This window comes from Anastrepha ludens, chromosome 6, assembly GCF_028408465.1.
Source record: "Anastrepha ludens isolate Willacy chromosome 6, idAnaLude1.1, whole genome shotgun sequence".
In the NCBI taxonomy this organism is placed as follows: domain Eukaryota; kingdom Metazoa; phylum Arthropoda; class Insecta; order Diptera; family Tephritidae; genus Anastrepha; species Anastrepha ludens.
In genome coordinates, this window is record NC_071502.1 from 114,289,922 (window position 1) to 114,311,730 (window position 21,809).

General features: G+C 37.7%; 1 protein-coding gene across 1 annotated transcript in view; it reads left to right on the forward strand.

Annotated features, from left to right (window-relative positions):
- Positions 1-21,809, forward strand: part of LOC128865646 (helicase MOV-10-like) — a 43,388-nt gene extending 21,579 nt beyond the window's left edge. Inside the window, exons 3-9 of the mRNA XM_054105878.1 lie at positions 10,896-11,080; positions 12,420-12,702; positions 16,328-16,728; positions 16,904-17,715; positions 17,776-17,881; positions 21,117-21,396; positions 21,484-21,809. Of these exons, the coding sequence (XP_053961853.1) occupies positions 10,896-11,080; positions 12,420-12,702; positions 16,328-16,728; positions 16,904-17,715; positions 17,776-17,881; positions 21,117-21,396; positions 21,484-21,651 (2,235 nt within the window). The 3' untranslated portion in view covers positions 21,652-21,809. The remainder of the gene's footprint in view (positions 1-10,895; positions 11,081-12,419; positions 12,703-16,327; positions 16,729-16,903; positions 17,716-17,775; positions 17,882-21,116; positions 21,397-21,483) is intronic.

Below are 21,809 nucleotides of genomic sequence, written 5' to 3' on the forward strand. Positions count from 1 at the left end.
CTTTCTTTTAACTGCTTGGGTGCACAGGGCCTTTTCACTTTCAATGACACAAATTGCTGAAACTCCTTGAATCTGGTCTTTTTTACCCTTAGTGATTAAAAATGGAGATACTTTCTATACTTTCTTGTCATCTAAACGAATATTTTCTATATAGAGTTTTTCAATAAGGGCGGGTAAATGTTGAAATGGAATAAAATGGCGTTTGCTGTGTGGCACGTAGCGCCGTCCTGCTGGAACCACATGTCGTCTAGGTCCATATGGTTCAATATGGGTCATAAGAAATTGGAAGGGGCCACCACGTCAACCGAAAAATGGGCGCAATGCGCGCAACGTTTGCGTTAATGAACACTCATTTTGATAATAAAGTTTTATCATTTGAACGTGCTGTTCAATCGTGTAACTTGCCATGATGATTTGGCATAAACAACTGAATAATAAACAAAAGATTTGACAGATGTCACCAAAACAAAATGGCTGCCTCAGGGCGCCAAAATCGACCCGCGCCAATTGAAAAACCCTTTATTTATAATATTTTCTAATCGCACTAGTCGGAATTTAAATACTCCTTTGGTATTGTCAATCACCAACAAGACCTTTGCCCACCCAACAAGTAAACACGTATGTATGTACATATATACGTGTGTATCGGGTGGTTTTTGAAGAGCTTGAGAATTTAAAATGATAAAACAAATCTCAAATATTGTTGGATTGCTTTGTTTTATTATCATTGTATAATCTGGTAGTTAATTTCATGACATTTATGTCTTCTGACTACTTTTTCCAATAGATCCAAATGAGCCAAATTGGCAAAAATTGTACGAGCTGTATTTAATAGGCACGTAAGGCAGGATCCTTACGTAAAATTTTCACGTAGTCGAAGGACAAAGGCCAACAAGTTGAGAACGACCACGAATCGACATTCGGCGTCTTTTTCAATACTTGGTTCTATGAACTTTGCGAACAAATTTATTTTCTTTCAGAGTAAATTTCCACAATATGTGAGCATTGTTCTTTCGTTAAACGACTCATGATGGCTTGCCTGAACGGAAATGTCCACACAGTTTGTCATTCTTAGCTGTGAAACCATAGTTTTCGATATCGTTTGTTCTCATGCAGCTAAAAAAACACCCTACATTATAACGAAAATAATACTTCTATTTTTTCTGTTTTTTGTTTGTTTGGATTTAATTTAAATGACCTGAACACTATTTCCACTTGGAATACAAATTTCCACTTTAAAATAAAAATGTAAACAACGAAATACATATGTAAACAAAGCACAAATTTTGGACATAAGTGCCGAGGACGTATTAATCAGCTGTTCTACTGATATCACATTTTATAGATATGGCTTGTGCCTATGCTCATTTTCTCACATTAGGCTGTCTTTTATTTTACAATATTGACTTTATTTGTTGAACGTTTCATGTCGCTTCTTTGGAAGCATTTACTTTTATGTTTGTACATACGCCCATTTACTTCAATAGCTCACAACTCACAAAAAAATTAAATGTTGAGAAAAACGGCTTCATAGTTTTCAATTACTATGCCTCCCTTAAAGTAAATACTTATTTTCTTCTAATGAAGTACTGTTCAAAAATATCACCATGAATTTTTTACACAGCGCAAAAGAAGTGCTTATGATCATTTTTGCGTACTTATCCTAAAATGTTTTTTTTTTTATTATGACACTATTGAAGTAAGTGAGCCCTCCACTTATTTGTTTGTATTGTTTATTACTTGCATGGATTTGTATTTAAGTTGTATTTTTTCAATTATTCGATTTCCTGTGAAATTATTGCACTCGAGGAATTTTTTTTAGTTATCATTGGGTCTTTTATTTTTCATTTGATTCTTGCCTACCCCTTCTTTGGCCACACAAGTTTATTTACGTAAATAATCCACATACGAGTATATTTGTATTCTTGTATACACTTTTGTATACTTTTTATTTTTTTATAACTCCGCAGGCTTTTGATTTAGCGTTGACAATATCAGAAGATCGTATTTCTGTTTATTAAAACACTGGAGTATTTGGTCCCTCATCCTGTTTATGTAAATATTCGCTCCAATACATAAGCAGGCACATATGATGCAAGCGCTTGCATACAAATCTGTTCGCACTTAACCGAAAATATTCGTAAGCTACGGCTTTGAGTGAATATTTGATTTCATTTGTTTATCGAGTCTGTGATTACAAAAATCTTGCAGACTAGAAGTTACAAAAAGTTGTTAATGTTAAGCACAAAAAATTTTACTATGAATAATAAGAAGCAACCCTAGCAGCAAAAAGAGATCTTGGTATCCCAAAATCAAGACCAATTGAGTTGGGGAATTAGTTTATAGCGTTGTTACATTTTCTTTTATTTTGCAACGATTTGTTTGCTGTTTGGCAAAGGGAAGTATTCATTTTTTCTGCTTTACAAAACTTTGTTAATTGCATGGGGATATTTGCGACGTGTGTGGAGAATGTGGGATAGGCGAGTCTACAGCACGGAAATGGGTTGCAAAGTTCAAAAATGGCGACTTTGGCGTCTCGTAGTGGAAGGCCGTCTGAATTCGATGAAGAACGTCTCAAATTACTTTTGAATGAAAACGGTCGCCAAACCAGTTGTGAAAAAATGAACTTCGCGGAAAAAATTAACTCCGATCATAACACGATTCTCAAGCATCTTTTTTCGATAGGATTTACCGCAAAATTGAGAACCTCAACGGAAAAACTAAAGAAAGTCGCCTTCAAATTGCTTCTCAGCATCTCGCCTGCCATCGAGCAATACGCGGTCATAAACAGCTCTTTTTGTACCGAATCCTCACGGGAGATGAGAAATGGTGCCTGTACATCAATATGAAGCAAAGAAAGGAGTGGGTGGCTCTAGGAGATACGCCAAAGCCGAGAGTCAAGCCAAAGAAGATAGTGTTATGTGTTTGGTGCGACTGGGAGGGCATGGTGCACTGGGAAATGCTCAGAAAGAATGCCACGGTCAACAAGGAGCTCTACCTTGCCTATCTAAAGGGTAGTTAAATTTCAAGGGCCGATGTTGAATGTGAGCCACACCTAAGCGTCAACGACACCGTTAGACTTCTTTCTTTGGGATTATTTGAAAGAAAATGTGTACGTCGATAAGCCAGCAACAATTCAAGAGCTAAAGGATGAGATAATTCGGCACATTAACGGCATAGAACCTCAATTATGCCTCAGAGTCATCGGATTTGGACCATCGGACGGAGGTGTGCCGCCGAGGTCGCGGCCGGCCATTTGACCAATATTTTATTCCATACGTAATTGAGCAATACCAATATTATCATAATAAAGAGAAATGACAAAAATTTCCTAAAAAAATGTATTTTATTCAAAATCAACACCGGCCCTTGAAACTTAACCACCTTTTACATCGCGTGAATGAGGCTATTCGACTGAAACGGCCTGATCGACATGGTCCTACCATAATGCTTCACGACAACGTCAGGCCCCATGTTGCACAAGTCGTCAAAGCCACATTCCAAGAGTTCGAATGGGCGGTCCTTCTTCATTCGCCGTATTCTCCGACCTTGCACCAACCGATTACCATCTTTTCCGCTTCCTGTCAAACCATATGAAGGGCGTTACCTTCGATAAAAAAAGAGGTCCTTAAAAATGGCTCAACAACTTCTTTGACACCAGACCAGTCGATTTCTGGCGAAACGGCATCAGCAAATTGGTCGATTTAATTATTGTTTAAATAAAACTCTCTGCGGTAAAAATGCTAGGACCTTATTCCCCAACCCAATGGTTTTCTGGGTTTCTAGTTTCTAAAAATATTTAGATTGAACTGCTACAACAAGAAAGGGATAATGGAAACGTAATGTGCTGCTTCGTATGATGGACAGTCAACTATATATATATATATATATAATTTGGCGCGTACACCCTTTTTGGGTGTTTGGTGTGCGTCTTGATGTTGTTCGACAAATGGAGGGACCTACAGTTTCAATCCGACTCCGAACGGCAGATATTTTTTATGAGGAGCTTTTTCATGGCAGAAATACACTCGGAGGTTTGCCATTGCCTGCCGAGGGGCGGCCGCTATTAGAAAAAACTTTTTCTTAATTTTTTTTTTTATCTTTCACCGATATTCTCTCTTTGAATTCCGAATGGTAGTCACGCACCAACCCATTCGGCCACGGCGGCCGCGGACAGTCAACTAAGCCACTAATAAAATCGAAACTAAACATTTGGCCTCTGGTGACGGTCCAGCATTGCTTGACAAGCACTTTATATGTGTGCGTGTCGGGTGCTTGTCGTTTGCCCGGTAACGTTCAAAACAAAAAGCGGTCAATCCACAGTTGTATTTAGAAGTAAATATGTCTTCATCGGATGATGAATTTTTATTACTTGCAACTATTCCAGTTTTGTTAAAATAAAAGAAGAAAAGAGATAAAAAAAAGTGTGGATGAAAAGCCTGTACGCAAAACGTAAAAAGTTTACTCATGAGCATCTTTTAAGTGAATTAAAATTATCATGTAAAGACGAATATAAAAATTTTATGCGAATGGCCTCGGAAACATTTGAAGAGCTTTTGGGCATGGTGGCGCCATTAATAGCAAAACAAAATACATGTATGCGAGATGCAATAGCACCCAACATGCGCTTGTCATCAACATTAAGGTATTTGGCGACTGGAGAAAAGTTTGAAGATCTGAAGTTTTTAACTGCAATTTCTCCACGATCCCTGGGAGTGATTGTTATAGAAACTTGTGAGGCTATTATTTCATGTCTTTCAAATGCTATTAAGGTAAGTACATTTAAGCAAGTAAAAAATTTAGTTTTGAAGAAAGCAAAGAGGAATGTAAAAATTGATTAACTAATATATATTACTTTTTCTCTTTTTTCAAAAAAATGTATGTACATATATATCAGTTTTAAATAATTTCATTTACATATAAATTTTTAAATTTTTTGCTTATTTATGTACATATTTCATACGGATTGTGATTATTTTTAGTATATGTAGGTGTTTACGAGTAATATACTATTGGGCAACCGCACACTAAATACTAACCTCAATGCTAAATACAACCCTGCTGTTTTGTCCATCAGACTTCGACACGATCAAAAAAGTAAGCGTCAAACGAAAATATCAAAAATTTTTGATTTTCATCAAGCATCGTACGTGTAGCCGACAACAAATACGTGTGTCACGACGCCACCCGACTGCACTAACACATACAAAGCGCAGTCAAGCATGCTGGATCGTCACCAGAGGCCAATTAAAGTCTGAATTTTTCGCCTACTTGCAAGAGATTACTGATTTATCAGCAAGCATCGAGCATTGTCAGATGAATAGGAATCATCAAAATGAATCGGTTGAAAACTACGCGGTACTCGCTCAAATCTAACTGAGCATGAGACATGAAATGGATTCCAGATAATAAGAGCATATTCTAACTTGGTACGGACTAGAGAATTAAATAGCGATTTTCTACAATAATATATGTTAGGTTAGGTTAGTCTGGTTGGCCATAAACCACGCATAGACCTTTTGGTCCCTAGCGGTACCAGATGAAGACCGACCTCTATGAATACTGAGTTCTTTTTGTGTAGGCTAGCTCCGCGGCTTTCCCCACAGCAAAAACTTCCGCTTGGAAAATACTGCTGTGGTCTGGCAGCTTGATAGGCTGCCTTATTCCTAGTTTTGAGCAGTAAATACCCGCTCCCACTCCGTTTAAAGTTTTAGAGCCGTATGTGTAAATGTAAAAAGTCCTAGGGCCAGGCTTCATGCCTTTGTGCCTTCCCTCCTCTTCAATTTTAGTACGAAACCTTCTCTCCCAATTAAAGTACGGAGTCATGTAGTCTGTGCAACCTGAGCTCCATTTTCCTATCGAGCTGTCTCCTCGCGGATTTCGCTGCCAGATTTTCCGCCATAAGGTCAATAGGTGGCATGCTGAGTATCATTTCCAACGCCGCCGTTGGAATAGTTTTTATCGCTCCTGTTATGCACAGAGCAGCGAGTCGCTGAATCCTTTCCAGTGGCATTAAGTATGTCAGTTTTCTTGTCGCAGTCCACTATACTAGGGCCCCATGCGACAATATCGGTCTAACTACTGCCGTGTAGCACCAATGCATCAGAGAGGGGGATAGACCCCAAGTAACGTCCAGCATTCTTTTACATGCGTACAACGCATTACTGGCCTTTTTCACCCATTTCTCAACATTGTGCTTCCACAGCAATTTACTGCCTAGTAATACTCCGAGGTACCTCGCATGATCTTTGAAAAGTAGTTCGTTGTTGCCTAGCTTCGGAAGGTTCCACGCCGGGACCTTGTACTTCCTGGTAAAACGTATCATGTCCGTTTTTTCCGCGTTTATCCCTAGCCCTGCGTGAGATGTCCATTGGTGTGATTTTCTAATGTAAGAATCCTTAAAATGATTTTGAGCTTTCGACAGGATCACATGAAAACATTTACCAATGTTAAGCGATAACTAAGCGATGAGCTGTATGAGCTTTACGACGATATAGACATAGCGCAGCGAATAAAGATCCAGCGGCTACGTTGGCTGGGTCGTGTCGTCCGAATGGATACACACGCTCCGGCTTTGAAAGTATTCGATGCGGTACCAGCTGGTGGTAGTAAAGGAAGGGGAAGGCCTCCTCTGCGTTGGAAAGATCAGGTGGAGAAGGACTTGGCTTCACTTGGTGTGCCCAATTGGCGCCGGTTAGCACAAGAAAGAAACGACTGGTGCGCTTTGTTAAACTCGGCCAAAATCGCGTAAGCGGTTATCGCGCCAATTAAGAAGAAGAAGCGATAACTTAAGAATGAGCACAAGCTGGTGACAACCGTGAGAATATTTCTTTCCGTGACCTAACAATTGAATAAACAAAAAAGAGAACGGCGTTGTAGTTGAAATTCGCTCCTGAATGTGAAAATGAAAAGCAATACAACAATAAAAGGAACACAAGTATATTGGACTATTACTATTGTTTGGCATGCATATTTTTCAAAGATGTTTACTTGTACAGAAGTTTTAAAAATAACAGTGATCCTCCTATTAGCCTTTCTCACAGTGCTGCTAAGCACTTGGCATTTTCTTTGTTAAGGCTAATTAGGGTGAAAAAATTATTGAATTGATATAAGGGATTAGGGGTTAGTTAGGGGCCCGAAAAAATGATGATTTTGAATAATTTGGTTTTGCTAGTCAATTGCTTTATTTTACCAAAATAAAAACATAGCACTAATACATCACGTTTCGACGTGACTTCAGCAAAATTTCAACAGCAAAAAGTTAATAATTGTAGAAGTTATCGCTGTTTGTGTGGAGGCCGTTTCTCCAGAAGTCCCTTGCTGTGATCATCACAAGTCCTTGGAGATTCATCTAAAATCAATCGAACAAGAGAAATTAGTTATTAGTTAATTATTAATAGACAATCTTATGCCTGATCGAAGCTTCTTTTTCAAAATTAACAATATGGAGGCCTCAGGAAATATTTTTCAAATTTTCGAGAAAAAAACCGACAATTAATTGTTTAAAAAAAATTGAAATTACAAAAAATCCTTCGATCAGGCACGAGTTTTTTATGTTTTTCAACAGCAGTATTAATTTTATTGAAATCTACCAAGCGGTTTTTAAGTTACAGTGATCACCAGTTCAAAAAACATAGTTTTGAGAAAAACGTATTTAAAGTTTTGCTATCGATTTATGTAGAGTTATACGAATTATTTAATTACGAACGCTCCAGAACGCCCGAGCGCCCTTTGTTAATTGTTGAATAACTCGAAAAGTACAATATTTGTCGAATTCACACAATATTTTTAAAATATTATACACTATTTTTAAGATAAGAAAATGCAAAAAAATCCAATTTTTTTTAAATTCTGACTATCCCTAACCCCATAATTCTGGGATGATAGATTACGAGGTTTGGCCAATAACTATGGTGAAAAAACAAAATTGTGAGGGGAACTTCGGCTGTCACGGCACGGGAGTATTCGCCAGCCGAATTTAGCACGATCATTTGACATGTATTCACGCGCTCGTCCAATCAGTCGTTGTTCAATAGCAACGAAGCAGCATGAGCGGAGACTGTGCTGATTTTATTTTATATATCACTAACACATTCTTAGTTTTTTCGTAACCAAACCGATTTATAACTCCTGCTATGTCAGCCCATCAGCTGATTCTGTCAAATTCGCTGAGAGCCGGCTAACGGTCTGATATTGGCCACTCCCTCAAGCATCTTTTTACCATGGATGTAATTAATATGGAGGCATACACATGTACGTACATGTGTAAATATTATATGTCGCAGTGAAAATAATTAAAATATATAGATATATACACCAGTGTTCACAATAATAGCAAAGCAACATATTGCGGAGTTCTGATTATTTATAAATACATTTTTTTTTAAATTAATTTTTCTTCTCTTTTTATGAATTATTATATTATTTTATACCGCAGCAAACGCAATAGTACCATAGATTCATTAGAAGATTTTGGAGTTGAACCACACGTCGTTGCCCTGATAAAAGTTATACTCGTAAAAAGAAAGGTAACGGCTAAATTAGGCAGCACTACTCTAAGTAGACAGGTCTGCAGAGGCACACCGCAAGGCGGAGTCCTCTCCCCTCTTGTTTGGATGTTGGCAGTAAACTCCCTATTGCTGACCCTACTGCTTGCCCACGTCACTGCTTACGCAGATGGCTTAGCAATTGCCGTTAAAGGGAAATATCCTATCACCCTTTTGGAGATTCTGCGCTCTAACATGGCAAACTTAGAAGCTGGACTGAGAGCAGGGGACTCGGTATAAACCCCGCAAAAACTGAAATAATTCCCTTTACAAGAAAACATATTCTCCCTATAATCTCCTCGCTAATTTTTCAGGGTGTGGAGATTCCTTTGAAAGAGAATGTCAAGTACCTAGGACTCATATATGACAGGAAACTCACGTGGAAACCTAATATTGAGGAAAGAGTAAAGATTATATACTTGCAAAAAAGCGGTCGGTATTAAATGGGGACTAACACCTCGTGTTAAACATTGGCTCTATGCTTCTGTAATTGGGCCAATCTGAATACATATGTATATGGAATACTTGTATGGTGGTCATCTGCTCAAAAGGCGAGTAACGCTAAAATCATGAGTAAGGTCCAAAGAACAGCTGTTTTATGCATCTCTGGCGCTTTAAGGACTACCCCAAACAAAGCACTGGAAGTGCTAATCAATTTACCTGCATTAAATCTGGTAGGGGAAACACGTGGCCGCCGCCTCGGCGCTCAGAATCAAAAGTATAGCACTATGGAAAGACTGGTGGTTTGGCCACGCTTCTATTTTGCACTCTCTGAATAGTCACAAACAAGAAATAGACTACTCTATCCCTAGACTCACCTTTGAAAGACTCTTCAAGACGAGTATACCATCAAGAGGGGAGTGGCAGACACCAAGGCCATGGAGAAGGGGGGAATTAAATTTTTATACAGATGGTTCCAAGCTAGACGATAGGGTTGGCTATGGAGTTTTCCCGAAGGAATTAGGACTGGAACTATCCGTTCGACTACCAGACCACTGCAGCGTCTATCGGGCAAACGTTCTAGCTATAAAAGAAGTTACTACATATCTAAATACGCATGCCCTAACAAAAACGACTACAAATTCAAGCCGATTCCGAACGGCAGATATTTTTATGAGGAGCTTTTTCATGGCAGAAATACCCTCGGAGGTTTGCCATTGTCTGCCGAGTGGCGACCGCTTGTAGAAAAATTTTTTTCGTCATTTTGGTGTTTCACCGAGATTCGAACCTACGTTCCTCTGTGAATTCCTAATGGTAGTCACGCACCAACCCATTCGTTGCGGCTTGTTTAACCGATCATTGGCTATTTGGCAAGCATTCCTCGAGACTAGGAGTTTTCTCCCCTGAATATTGCAGAAGTTACAGAGATGAGGAAGAGGAAGAAGCAGTTGAGCACTTCCTTTGAATTGTCCAGCCTTAGCTAAAATCAGAGCAGGTTGGCTAGGTAAACACTTTTTCAATTCTCTTACCGAACTGTCTGGCGTGGGCTTGGGATCTATTCTACGTTTCTTAAGAGCTACAAAATGGTTCCTCGAAGTAAGGTAAATGGGGTTCGTATTGCAGCACAGTGGTATCACAACGGACATGTAAGGTCTAAGTGAGTTGGTCGTGCAGAGCGACTACTACCACCATAACCTAACCCAACCTGTACCACAGCAAAAACTATATAACTTTATTTAATTTTTTCGAAAAATAAAACGATGTAACTCAAGGTTTGGAGATTTGTACAAAATTAAAAAAATTCAATAAATTTTAATAAAATTTGAAAACTCTTTAATCAGTACCCTTAGAAATATTCTGGAACATGAAATATTCTGGGCTTGCAGTTTGGTAGTGGACGGAAATTCGCATTGATTTTGAATATTGTCTTTTTTTTTTTTGACAGTCATATGCATTTTCTTCCAACGACTGGTCGAAATGTATTACATAATACATATGTACATATATGGGGAAAATGCACAAAGCTCTCACAAGAAAAAAGTGTCAAAAAACAACGTGATTCTTAAGCCACTTCAAACTAACTAATTGAAGTTTTAATAAACATCTTTTGAATTTTTTAAAACTTTGAGTTACATAGGTTTTGTTGCAGTTTGAACTATATTTTTCAAAAAAATTAAGAAAAGTTTAATAAAAACTATATTAAATAAATAGTCAAATCTTTGCAACTTATCGCGCTGCTATTGTTGTGGAAACGTGGGTACATTAGCGCTTAGATACTCGCTCGTTTACAATATTACAAACATGTATCTATGTATGTATGTATGAATGTATGCACATACATATGCGTTTCTAACAACTCCTCACAGGTTCTAACATTTATTCCTCACTTTACTTTCTTCTTTGTTACAGATCGGCACTTTCTTACATCGCACCGGTTATCTGATCGATACACCCAAGGGTAGTGAGTTCTTTTGCATAAATTATCAAAAAATGATGCTGTTCAAGGAAATTGACGAAATGCATAAGAATTTTGAAAAGAAGCTTATGGTAGACAGCAAGGAAAAGGAAAAGCTACATCGATTGCCCGCTAACTCGTAAGTCATGTCAAGCAGATTCAATGAGCATTTCATTAACGAAAATGAACTTAATTTTACTTAAATATGTACAGAAATGTGCACTCTTCCTCACATAATTTAGCCACTTTAACATTTTATAATGTTCGCGAAATTTTTCAAGCTAATTCTTTTTTTGTTTTTGCTAATTTTGTTGATTGTTCAACAAAAACCTTATAAATCAAAGTTCCTAATTTTGTGTAAAATTCACAAAAATTTAACAAACTTAGGGGGCAGATACCTGTAAACGGCCATATTTTCCCTGATTTTCATTACAATTATTTAAAATGAAGCAGTCGATATATTTTTTTCAAAATTGGCATACAGTTTATTTATACATTAAATAATATAATTTTTTTTTTATTTTAATCATTTAAAATGGCGGATGTACACTCAATTCTTCCAGGAAGGTCGCAGGGGGCTTCTCAATCGGCGGGCATTGTAGCATCGGCGTCAGTGACCTGAATACAAAAAACCACAATTTTGTTGTTTATTAATGTCATAATTTCTATATGAATTAAAAAAGGAAATAAAAATAAAAATTCGCGGAATAAAATGCTTAAAAAAATTAATTTTGGGGCGAATTTTCCTACTATTTTTGCTTCGAAAAAATTATTTTTTCGAAAAATTTTCAAAAACTTGTAAATCCACATAGAAAGTGATATCATAAAAGAGACGTGTGCAAAATTTTAGGGACATCGGTCAATAACTTTTCGAGTTATCGTGTGCGCTAATTCGAAAAATATAGTTTTGAGAAAAACGCGTCTAAAGTTTAAATACAACGTAACTATGCCTCTCCCAGCGCTCGAACGCAAAGAATAGAGTCGTCACGGTTGACGATCTATAAAATAAGAAATACTTAAATTTACGTTCAAAAAAAATTTCAAAAATTTGTTCACATATTCTTAAAGGATTATATTAACATTTCATTTTTTTCGAGATTTTATAGGTATCTATCCCCTTAAAAAGATTGTTAAATTAACAACAACATTCAGCATTTCATTTAAATCAGAATTTTTAGAAAACTTCTGGGTATGCAGCCCATTGAATTTTAGTCCAATAAAATAAAAGTTTGAAGGCTCTAAAAAATTGTTTTTTGACATTTTCTGCATAGAACGTTGTGAACTCTCTTCCATTTGAGGCACATGTTGGAAATTTAATTTGTAATATATTTTCGTCATGCAAGCAATTATATTTAAGAAAAAAAAAAAATTCTCCATGAAAAATTTTCGCGGACTTAAATATGTGAGGACAAGTATGGTATATGTTTCCAAATATAATTTGTAAGAATGTAATATATTTTTCTTTCGACAATACACAGATTTTTCAAAGCAATCCAGTGCTTGCCACACTATTTACCGCCTCTCACACTATTGGAGTTGAAGAAGCAAAAATACGCTGACGAAAAGCTTTGTGAAACTTCGTCGCAATTTGCTGACTACTTCAATGGTGGCCGTATTTTTACGCCTGAAAATATGAGAGGTGCCATGCAACTGCTACTGCAAATTGAAGATATCGAAGTGCTGCAGAAATATCGTCGCCTCATACAAAGGGATGTGAAATTAAGTCAAAGTCACGGGCATCCACGCAAGTATAGTTTGAAGGTTGGTCCAGAACAAAAATCTGTACTTGAAAGTTTACAAATATAAAATTTTTTTTCGAATGCTTTGCGGCGATGTATAGTGCACAAACCACTTTTTATCTTGAAGCCTTCGTCCTTCGACAGGCCTATTTATGTCATAAAAAGCCATATCTTTCGAAGGTAAAATGAGAATGAAGAGTTCTCTATTTGTTGGGAAAATATATCCGTGTTATTTACGAATCGGATTGCAAAGTAAACAAGGCATTTAAAAAATATACAGTACATACCTCTATGACGTACATATGTACATACGCACACACTTGCATGTACGAATAGTTGGCATATTTCCAACTTTTCTTTTGGAGCTCACTTTGTGGATATAAAAACCATTGATGATATGGTTTACACAGAGCTCTGCAGGATCAGCTTTATGGGGTTATGTACAGTTGAAATTTGAAAAGGTCGAGCCAAGGAGCACCAGGAGATTTAGTGGCTCCTAAAACACTCAGGCTAAAAAGCCCATTGTATTTAGAGCTCTGGAAAGGGGGTAGATAGTCAAGGAGGGAACGAGAAAAGTATCAGAGCAAGAGATGGGAAAGAATAGAGGCAGAGATAAAGGTAGTTGTTAGTCCTGTGAGAATTTTCCTGATTCTTTGGCAAATCTGTAAATATCCTCAAGTTTTAGAGAACGAATATTACTCATTCTCACGACATCGGAACCCAAAACTCGTATCAGTGCTCTAGCAAAGGCAAGATACTCACAGAGAAAGTGCTCATTGCTATCCGCCTCCTCCAAGCAAGAAAGGCACATTGGATTCTCAATGATTCCAATGGTGGTCGTATGCTGACCCCATGGGTTGTGTCCTGTAATAATACCGTCCATCAACCGAACGTGTTTCCTTCCAAGTTTTAGTAGAAAGTTCGACAGTTTTCTGTTTGGACTTGTCACAAAACACTTTGCAGTTCTGTAGCGTTCTAGATCGGACCATCGCTCTCTATGTAGATTGCATACATAATCGCTGATCCAATTCATGATTCCTACGGAACTCATTCCGATTATTGGCTCTGGCCCTTGTGGGGAAACCGCTGATCCACGGTTAGCCTATTCATCGGCAATTTCGTTTCCTTGAACACCGGAGTGTCCTGAAACCCATATACATAAGTACAAGCCTGTTCTGTTTTGCGACACAATTAAACTTCTTAAATTCTTGCACAATCTTTGAGGTTTGCTTCGCGGTCTCCAGGGCCTTCAATGCAGCCTGACTGTCAGTACAAACTATGCACAGTTAGAAGGCCGAAAAAGGCGAATTTTCCAGAATTTCTTCTGAGAAAACTTTTAAATTTATTGACCTAAAAATGTGTACACATATTATGTTATCTTTTAACTGTATTTTAAGACTTAGTATTAGTAAAAATATTTATTTGGAAAGGAGCTACAGCTGATCTCCGGGAGCTCCTCTCAAAAAAGACGTTTTGCGGTGACCACTCTGAACTGGATCCTCTGAAATTAAAAAACCAAACAGATTTCCTTATAGTAACGTTAAATCTAGTAATTAATCGAAGGAATAAGCAAAATACATTTTTTTTCGATGGCGGTTTCTCAAAAAAAAAGAAACGATTTTTGACCAAAATTTCGGCCTTAAATTGTTAATAAAAAAATATATATTGCATTATCGGTAAAAAAAATGTTCGATTAATTACTAAAAATATATTGTATATTTAAGGAGCTCGCGCTAAAGTTTGAGACTAATCGGTTTAGCCGTCTTCGAGTAATGTTGCTCACCGACTTTGAAACCACCATTTTGAGAAAAACGCGCTACCGCTCCGGCCTTCAACTTTCAAGCACTCTGAAACGCCTTTTCAAATTTGCGCGTAACTTCGAAAATATTCACCGGAACGATATTAAATTTTCTGTATATTCTTAAATAAAGGGTGTTTTTTAAGAGCTATAGGAAAGGTTTTTCAAAAAAACACACGTAAAATTCAGAACAATGCAAGAAATTTTTATTTAAATCGATAATACAGTCCATATAATTTAATGTTTGAAGATTATTTCATGCAAATGTTGACCGCGACTGCGCTTCAAATGGTCCATCCGCTTAGTCCAATTTTGGCATACTCTTTCCAATGTTTCGGCCGGTATCTCACATATAAATGCTTTACTGTTGTCTTCCAATGCGTTAATTGAAGCAGGCTTGTCTGAATAGACATGAGCTTTAACATAGCCCCACAAAAAATAATCTAAAGGCGTTATATCGCACGATCTGGGTGGCCAATTGACAGGTCCCGAACGTGAAATAAAATGTTCACCGAACTCGCCTCTCAACAAGTCCATTATTACGCGTGCTCTGTGGCATGTGGCAATGTCTGGCTGAAACCACATGTAATGCAAGTCAAGCTCTTGCTTTTTGGGCAAAAAAAAGTTGGATATCATTTTACGGTAGCGCTCACCATTCACAGTTACGTTGCGATTCGCAGCATCTTTGAAGAAGTCCAATGATACATCCAGCCCATAAACCGCACCAAACTGTGACCTTTTCTGGATACATTGGTAGCTCTTGCAATTCTCCTGGCTGATCTTCACTCCACAATCGACAATTCTGCTTATTTACGTACCCATTGATCCAAAAAGAGCTTCGTCGCTAAACACAATTGTTCGATAAAAAAGTGGATCTTCGGCCAACTTTCCAAAAGCCCATTCACCAAAAATTCTGCGTTGCGGTAGATCGTTCGGCTTCAATTCTTGCACCAGCTGTATTTGAAAGGCTTCAGACCTAAATCCTTTCGCAAAATTTTCCACGTTTTTGAGTAACAGAGGCCCAATTGCTGCGAACGGCGACGAATCGATCATTAACACTGGCCGATACAGCTGCGATATTTTCTTCGGTTCGCACTCTACGTAAGCGTGTTGGTGGTTTGATGACCAAAAATGTAAATTTGGTTCTAAATTTAGTCACAATAGCTCGAATAGCCGCTTCAGTGGGTCGATTAAACCAGAGAATGTATTAAACTGATCATAAAATGGAAGAAGCGCGCGATAAACTTTCTTAACAGAACACGCATTTTTATAATAAAATTCAATGATTTGCAAGCGTTGTTCGTTGGTAAGACGATTCATGGTTAAATTATAGACCAAACTGAAGATGTTTGACAGTGAAACAAAACACAAAACGGGAGTCAGCTGTTTAAACCAACTGTTTAAAAAGATAATAGCTAAAAAAATCACCCGTTATATGTACATAAAAAAAATAAAGTAAAAATAAGAGTCGATTTATTGAAAATTCTAACTGTATATAACCCCTTATGATGAATGGAATAGAAATTTCAAAAACGAATTGCATACTTTTATGATATAATACACAGACGCATGACTACCATTTTATTTAATCATAAGTGTACTTTCTTACAAGAGCAACCAATTGAAGGCAAGGTTAAGCCATGCCAATGCATTTCTGCCTCGAAATTTTTCAAATGAAACTCATTTGCTGTTCACAGACAGTATTCAATTGTAGGAGATCTCTTCTTTGTTTGTAGGGCAACATCAAAATGCATCCAAGAACGTATGCGCCAATTATATTTGTTTCTACATTTCTATTTAGTTTTATGGAAGTTTATTAAATATTTAAAATCTAATTTCATTCATACAGCTTGCACGCAAATCCCGAAAAATCGGTTGCTCAAACGAAGCCTTACTAAGTCGGTATAATCACGTATTGGTAATCCGCGAATGTCCCATTACAAAATCAATTCTTAAAGATTTTTTTTTGCCATTTTTATTGAGTGGTTCGATGGAGCTAAATCTGCCTGGTAAAGCTATTGGACCAACAGTTATTGGCCAAATTGACAGCATTGTTGAGAGAACTGTGACTTTCATAACCGAAATTGAATTGCCGGATCCCAATGTTTCCTATCTCATTATATTTTGCCCAGCTCGTCTAACACTGCGCTATCAATACGCTGCGCTTGAGTTGTATGGCAAAAAGCAGGCTATAATGCAGCGTTTCCTGTTTCCCAATCACATGAAACCGTTGGTTCTTCTTGAGATGAGGTGAGTAGACAATTTGTTACTGAAATTTTCAAAATTAAAAAAAATCATTTCTTCATTTCCGAGTACACTAGAACGAACTTATTCTTATATATAATTGAATCACATAACCTATAATTGAATCATGATTCTTATGTACATATGCATTTTTTTCTAATCACTTCATTCCTCCTCTTAGATTGCGTTTCTATGACAAAAACATTGCCGCCAATCCCGAACAAAAGCAGGCAGTCCACAGTATTGTGTCAGGCAGCAAATTTGGTCTACTGTTCACGCCATTTGTTATATTCGGTCCACCTGGTACGGGAAAGACCTCAGTGGTCGTCGAGTCTATACTACAGCTGCTGCTGCACGAACCGAATGCGAAAGTGCTTGTGACAGCCGGTCCGAACTGTGCTTGCGATGAGGTCGCTTTACGCATTTGTAAGATGCTCTCGCTGAATAAGGAGCCACGCACTGAAATATTGGCGCGTATTTATTCTTATTCACAAGAACGACGCCGTGAAAATATTGATAAATTAGTAATCGAATATTCGAATATGTACGAGTGGCATTTCTTACCGGATGTCAAAGAACTGCAGAAATATCGGGTGGTTGTGTGCACATTGGGCGCAGTCGGCAAATTCTCTACGGGTGATTTTCAACCTTTCACGCATGTTTTTCTCGACGAAGCTGCCGCTTGCTCTATGTCCGAATCCTTAGTTGGTATTATGAATACATTAAATGAAAAATCAAAATTGATAATATCCGGTGATTATAAACAATTGGGAGCGATATTAAATTCCAAACGTGCCGAAAAGTTAGGACTTCATGTAACGTTTATGGAAAGGCTACTGCAGCGGAAATGTTATGAAGTCGATGAGGCAAGTGGTGACTACAATCGGTGCATACAGACGCAGTTACGTCGGAATTTCCGTTCACATCCAGCCATCGTCAAGCTATTCAGTCAACTGTACTACGACGATGAGCTGCAGGCGATGTCTACCGCTGGTAATGATAACTGGTTGCTCTTTGTTTTACACGTTTCCTATTATCATATTTTAATTTTAGATGATACTAACTTGGCTGCTAAATGGAGCCGGTTGAAGGATCCGAATTTCCCCATATTATTTCATGCCGTACATGGAAAGGAGGAAGTTGATGATGACACAGGCAGGTAAATAAAATGAATGAGCAACAAATATATGGTGTATATGTAAAAAAAATGGTGTAACATACTTTGGAGCGATGAAACAAAAATATATTTATTTGGAAATGATACTGGTGCGGCCTCGGTAGTGTAGCGTAAGTGCATTAGCGTGCCATCCCAGAGGTTGTGGGTTTGAATCCCACGTAAAGCACGGTCCTTGCACTTTTCCAAATTTAGCTGCTTTCCCTGTTTCTTAAAATAAAAATAAAAACAAAAAAAAACTCATTCCTCAAACCCAAAACCTTATGCATTCCATCCTTACTCCCGCACAATAGTCAGCGCATTATTTGCATTGTGGCTGCTAAAACAAGCAAAACAAACAGTTACACATTGTATTAGTGGCGCTAGCAAGAGGAAACGGGTAACCGCGGTAGAAGCGCAGGCACGCTAAACTTAGCGAAGTTCTCAACCATCTGGTAGAAAAATGTGACACAGAGATGGCACTCCAAGCAGTAAGCAGATGACCTAAAGGACAAGAGTTATCATCACGGAGCAAAAAACAAAAAAAAAAAACAAACAGTCAAGCACCGTGACGGCGACACCACGAATTGGAGAGGTTTCTCTTGGTATGGAGTGGATCTATTCATTATCAAATTATCAGCCAGAACATACTTCAAGAAGTGATGCTACCATTTGCTCAGGAGAAAATGTCACTGTTCTGGGCCATTATCATGCTACACAACGATTGATTGGACGAGTGTGTGAATATGTGCATAATGAGCGGGCAAAATGCTGATGCCTTATCCCCTTATACTCAAAACGGTATGACTTTTACATAAGTCATTCAATGGCGTTAAAATTTTGGTAGGAATGCTAATCCCACATGTGCAACATGTGGCAACCTAACACAACAAAAAAAAACAGAACTAAAATCAGTGCACTTTCAGCTTCGTCTGGCGGTTATTCCGGGAACTTTTTGATCAAGGAAAAGCTATGGGGTTAAAATGTTCCAAGAAATGTATTCACGTGAAATTTTATTATAGAGTATTGAGAATAATTCTTTATAGATCGATTTATATAGACAAGGTGGAGTCCAAAATAAACAAGACTGGCGTCATAAAAATGTTTTGAGGGTGCTACCTTTTTAGTGAGTTAGTGCCTTGGAAGCTACATCCCTAGCTGACTTCCAGTGAAAGCCTGGTGACATTCGGTTCAGTGGTGGAAGCGAAGTTATTGCGTCTAAAGTGTCAGTGTGTTTGTGTCATCGGTACAAAAATTAGTTTCGAACAAAGAGCTACGAGTAATATCAAATTTTGTTTTAAAATTCGTAAAACGTTTACCGAAACATTTGAATTGATGAAAGAAGTTTATGGCGATTATTGTCTATCTTGTGCCAGAGTTCATTAGTGGTTTACACGTTTCAGAGAAGGTTGATAGGACATAAATGACAATGAACATACAGGCCGCTCAAAATCAGTAATCATCGAAAACTCCATCGAAATTGGCGGTAAATTAATCAAAAAATGAACCGAAATCATCGTTGAAAATCATGGAATCGGAGTTGAATATCTCCAAAACATCGATTTATCGCATTTTAACTGATCAGAATTCAACATTCGAAAGACCTCATTAAAGAGGCGAGAAAAGACGAGACCTTCCTTTACAACTTTGTAACTGATGATGAAACGTGGTGTTTCCAACATGAACCTGAAACTAAGCGTCAAAGTGCCTAATGGAAGGCCCCAGACGAGCCACCACCCAAAAAGTCGCGTTTGGAGAAGTCATGGCAAGAGTACCACAGGCACACTTCAAATAGCACTTACGTGTCGTTTTGATACCATAATGTGGACCGGTGCAAGAGAAAACCTTCTATAGCCATCCAGTGTTGTTGATGTTGTGGAGGAGAGAAAAGGGATCTAGGCTGGAGAATTTCATCAAGTCATCCCCAAAGGGCACACAAAGGAATCTCAAGCGCTTAGCCGCCAGAGCCGGACATTTGCAGAAAAAGAGTTCAACAGTCTCTTTCTCTGCAGGATCCCCACAGCTTCTGCAATAGGGGTTTACGGAATTCCAAGCTTCTCCGCATGAGTACCGAACACCCAGTGACCAGTGAACACCGCAATGAGTTTGGAAATTGAATGGCGGGGGATTCCCATCACCTTAAGCGTTCTGTTTCTATCGTATTGGGGCCATAGTGTTTTGGAAATAGCACATGATGAGACAGACCTCCATCTGTCTTGTGCTTTTTTTTTAGAAAGAAATTGTGTAGTTTCCCTTTAACAACGGACAAAGGGACACCGATGTCTGAGAGGGCAGCAGCTGAAACCAGTTCTGTCGACCCCTTCCTGGCAAGCTCATCGGTAATTTCATTTCCCTCTATATTCCTATGGCAGGAGCCCAGATAAGGGATATTTATATAATTTTCATGGCCAATGTTTGGAAACTTTGACCTGACCCCCGTAAAAAGAAACATACCTGCTGGAAAATATCTTTGTTCTACAAAAATAGTCCACTCTTAATGTATTTTCAGGTTCCAAAAAGGCTTTTGGACGATGTAATTTTTATTATTCTCTTTTACTTGAGTATTTTATATTTTTTTTACTTGAAATTTCTTAAAATTTATATATTTTTAGTGTATATTTTGCATATATAGGGTTTTCCAGTAAGAGCGCTTCAACTTTTGAACTTTTTTGAATAAAACACAAACGGTTTGACTTTTTTAACTAATTTTTTTTTTATTATCGAGTTTGAACATATACATTTAAGTATGAAATTCGATTTCTTTTGCATGACCACCGCGTGCACGTTTTACGAAGTCCAATCGTTGAACCCAATTTTCAACCACTCTTTTGCATAAATCGGCCGAAATTCCAGCAATTTCGCGTTCAATATTGGCTCTGAGCTCACAAATCGTCGCCGGCTTGTTACTGTAGACCAATGACTTCACATAACCCCAAAACGGGACGGCTTGTTAAATGGACCGTAAAATGGCAGTAATGCTCTTAAAGTAGCAGAACAGAACGATTATTTTCATAAAAAATTTGCACGATTTGCAATCGTTGCTCAAGTGTGTAGCGTTCCATGATGAAATGTATACTAATGAAGTTTACAAATGACAAGGGAAAAATAAAAAATATTGCGTCGTTCGCCCTCCCTATCGGAAAAAAGTTGAAGCGCACCTATTGAATAACCCTATATATATATTTTTTTTTTATATATATTTTTTTGTTAAATGCATTTTTTTCTATATTTTACTTCCAAGTGTTTCCAACACAAAAGAAATCGATGAGGTCTTAAATTATGTTCACATTTTGCTGGAAGAAGGCTTGGGTGGTGAACGTATGTTGGACGAAAGTGACATTGGAATAATATCACCATATCGCAGTCAATATTTGGCGATTCAGGAGGATTTGAATGCGTTAAGAAAATTTCGCATCGAAACGGGTTCAGTGGAGACATACAGAGGCAAAGAGAAGTCGGTAATAATCGTTTCATTCGTACGATCAGATTCTCACGGCTTAGGTTTCCTAAGCAATCCAAAGGTTCGTATTATGACGCTTCCTTATAAATTCATGTTTCAATGCAATATACATATGTAAATATATATTTTTTTATAATTGTATTCGCAGCGTTTGAATGTTATACTCTCGCGGGCCAAATCTCTGTTGATCCTCGTTGGAAATGACGAAAAGTTATCAGAGCATAAAGATTATGAGTTTGTTATAAAAGAGTGCCAACGACACGGAAATTTCATACCCGCTCCGCCTAAAATTAATAAGATTAGTTCTACAAAATAAGCAAAAAACAAATAACAAAAACAAAACCACTACTACGTATACATAAATACATACTTGCACTTACACATACATATGTATATGTACGTCAAGAGTTTTGTAGTGTTGCAGGCAAAACATATACGTCATAATAAATAGTTTTTTATTCTTTTTCAAACATA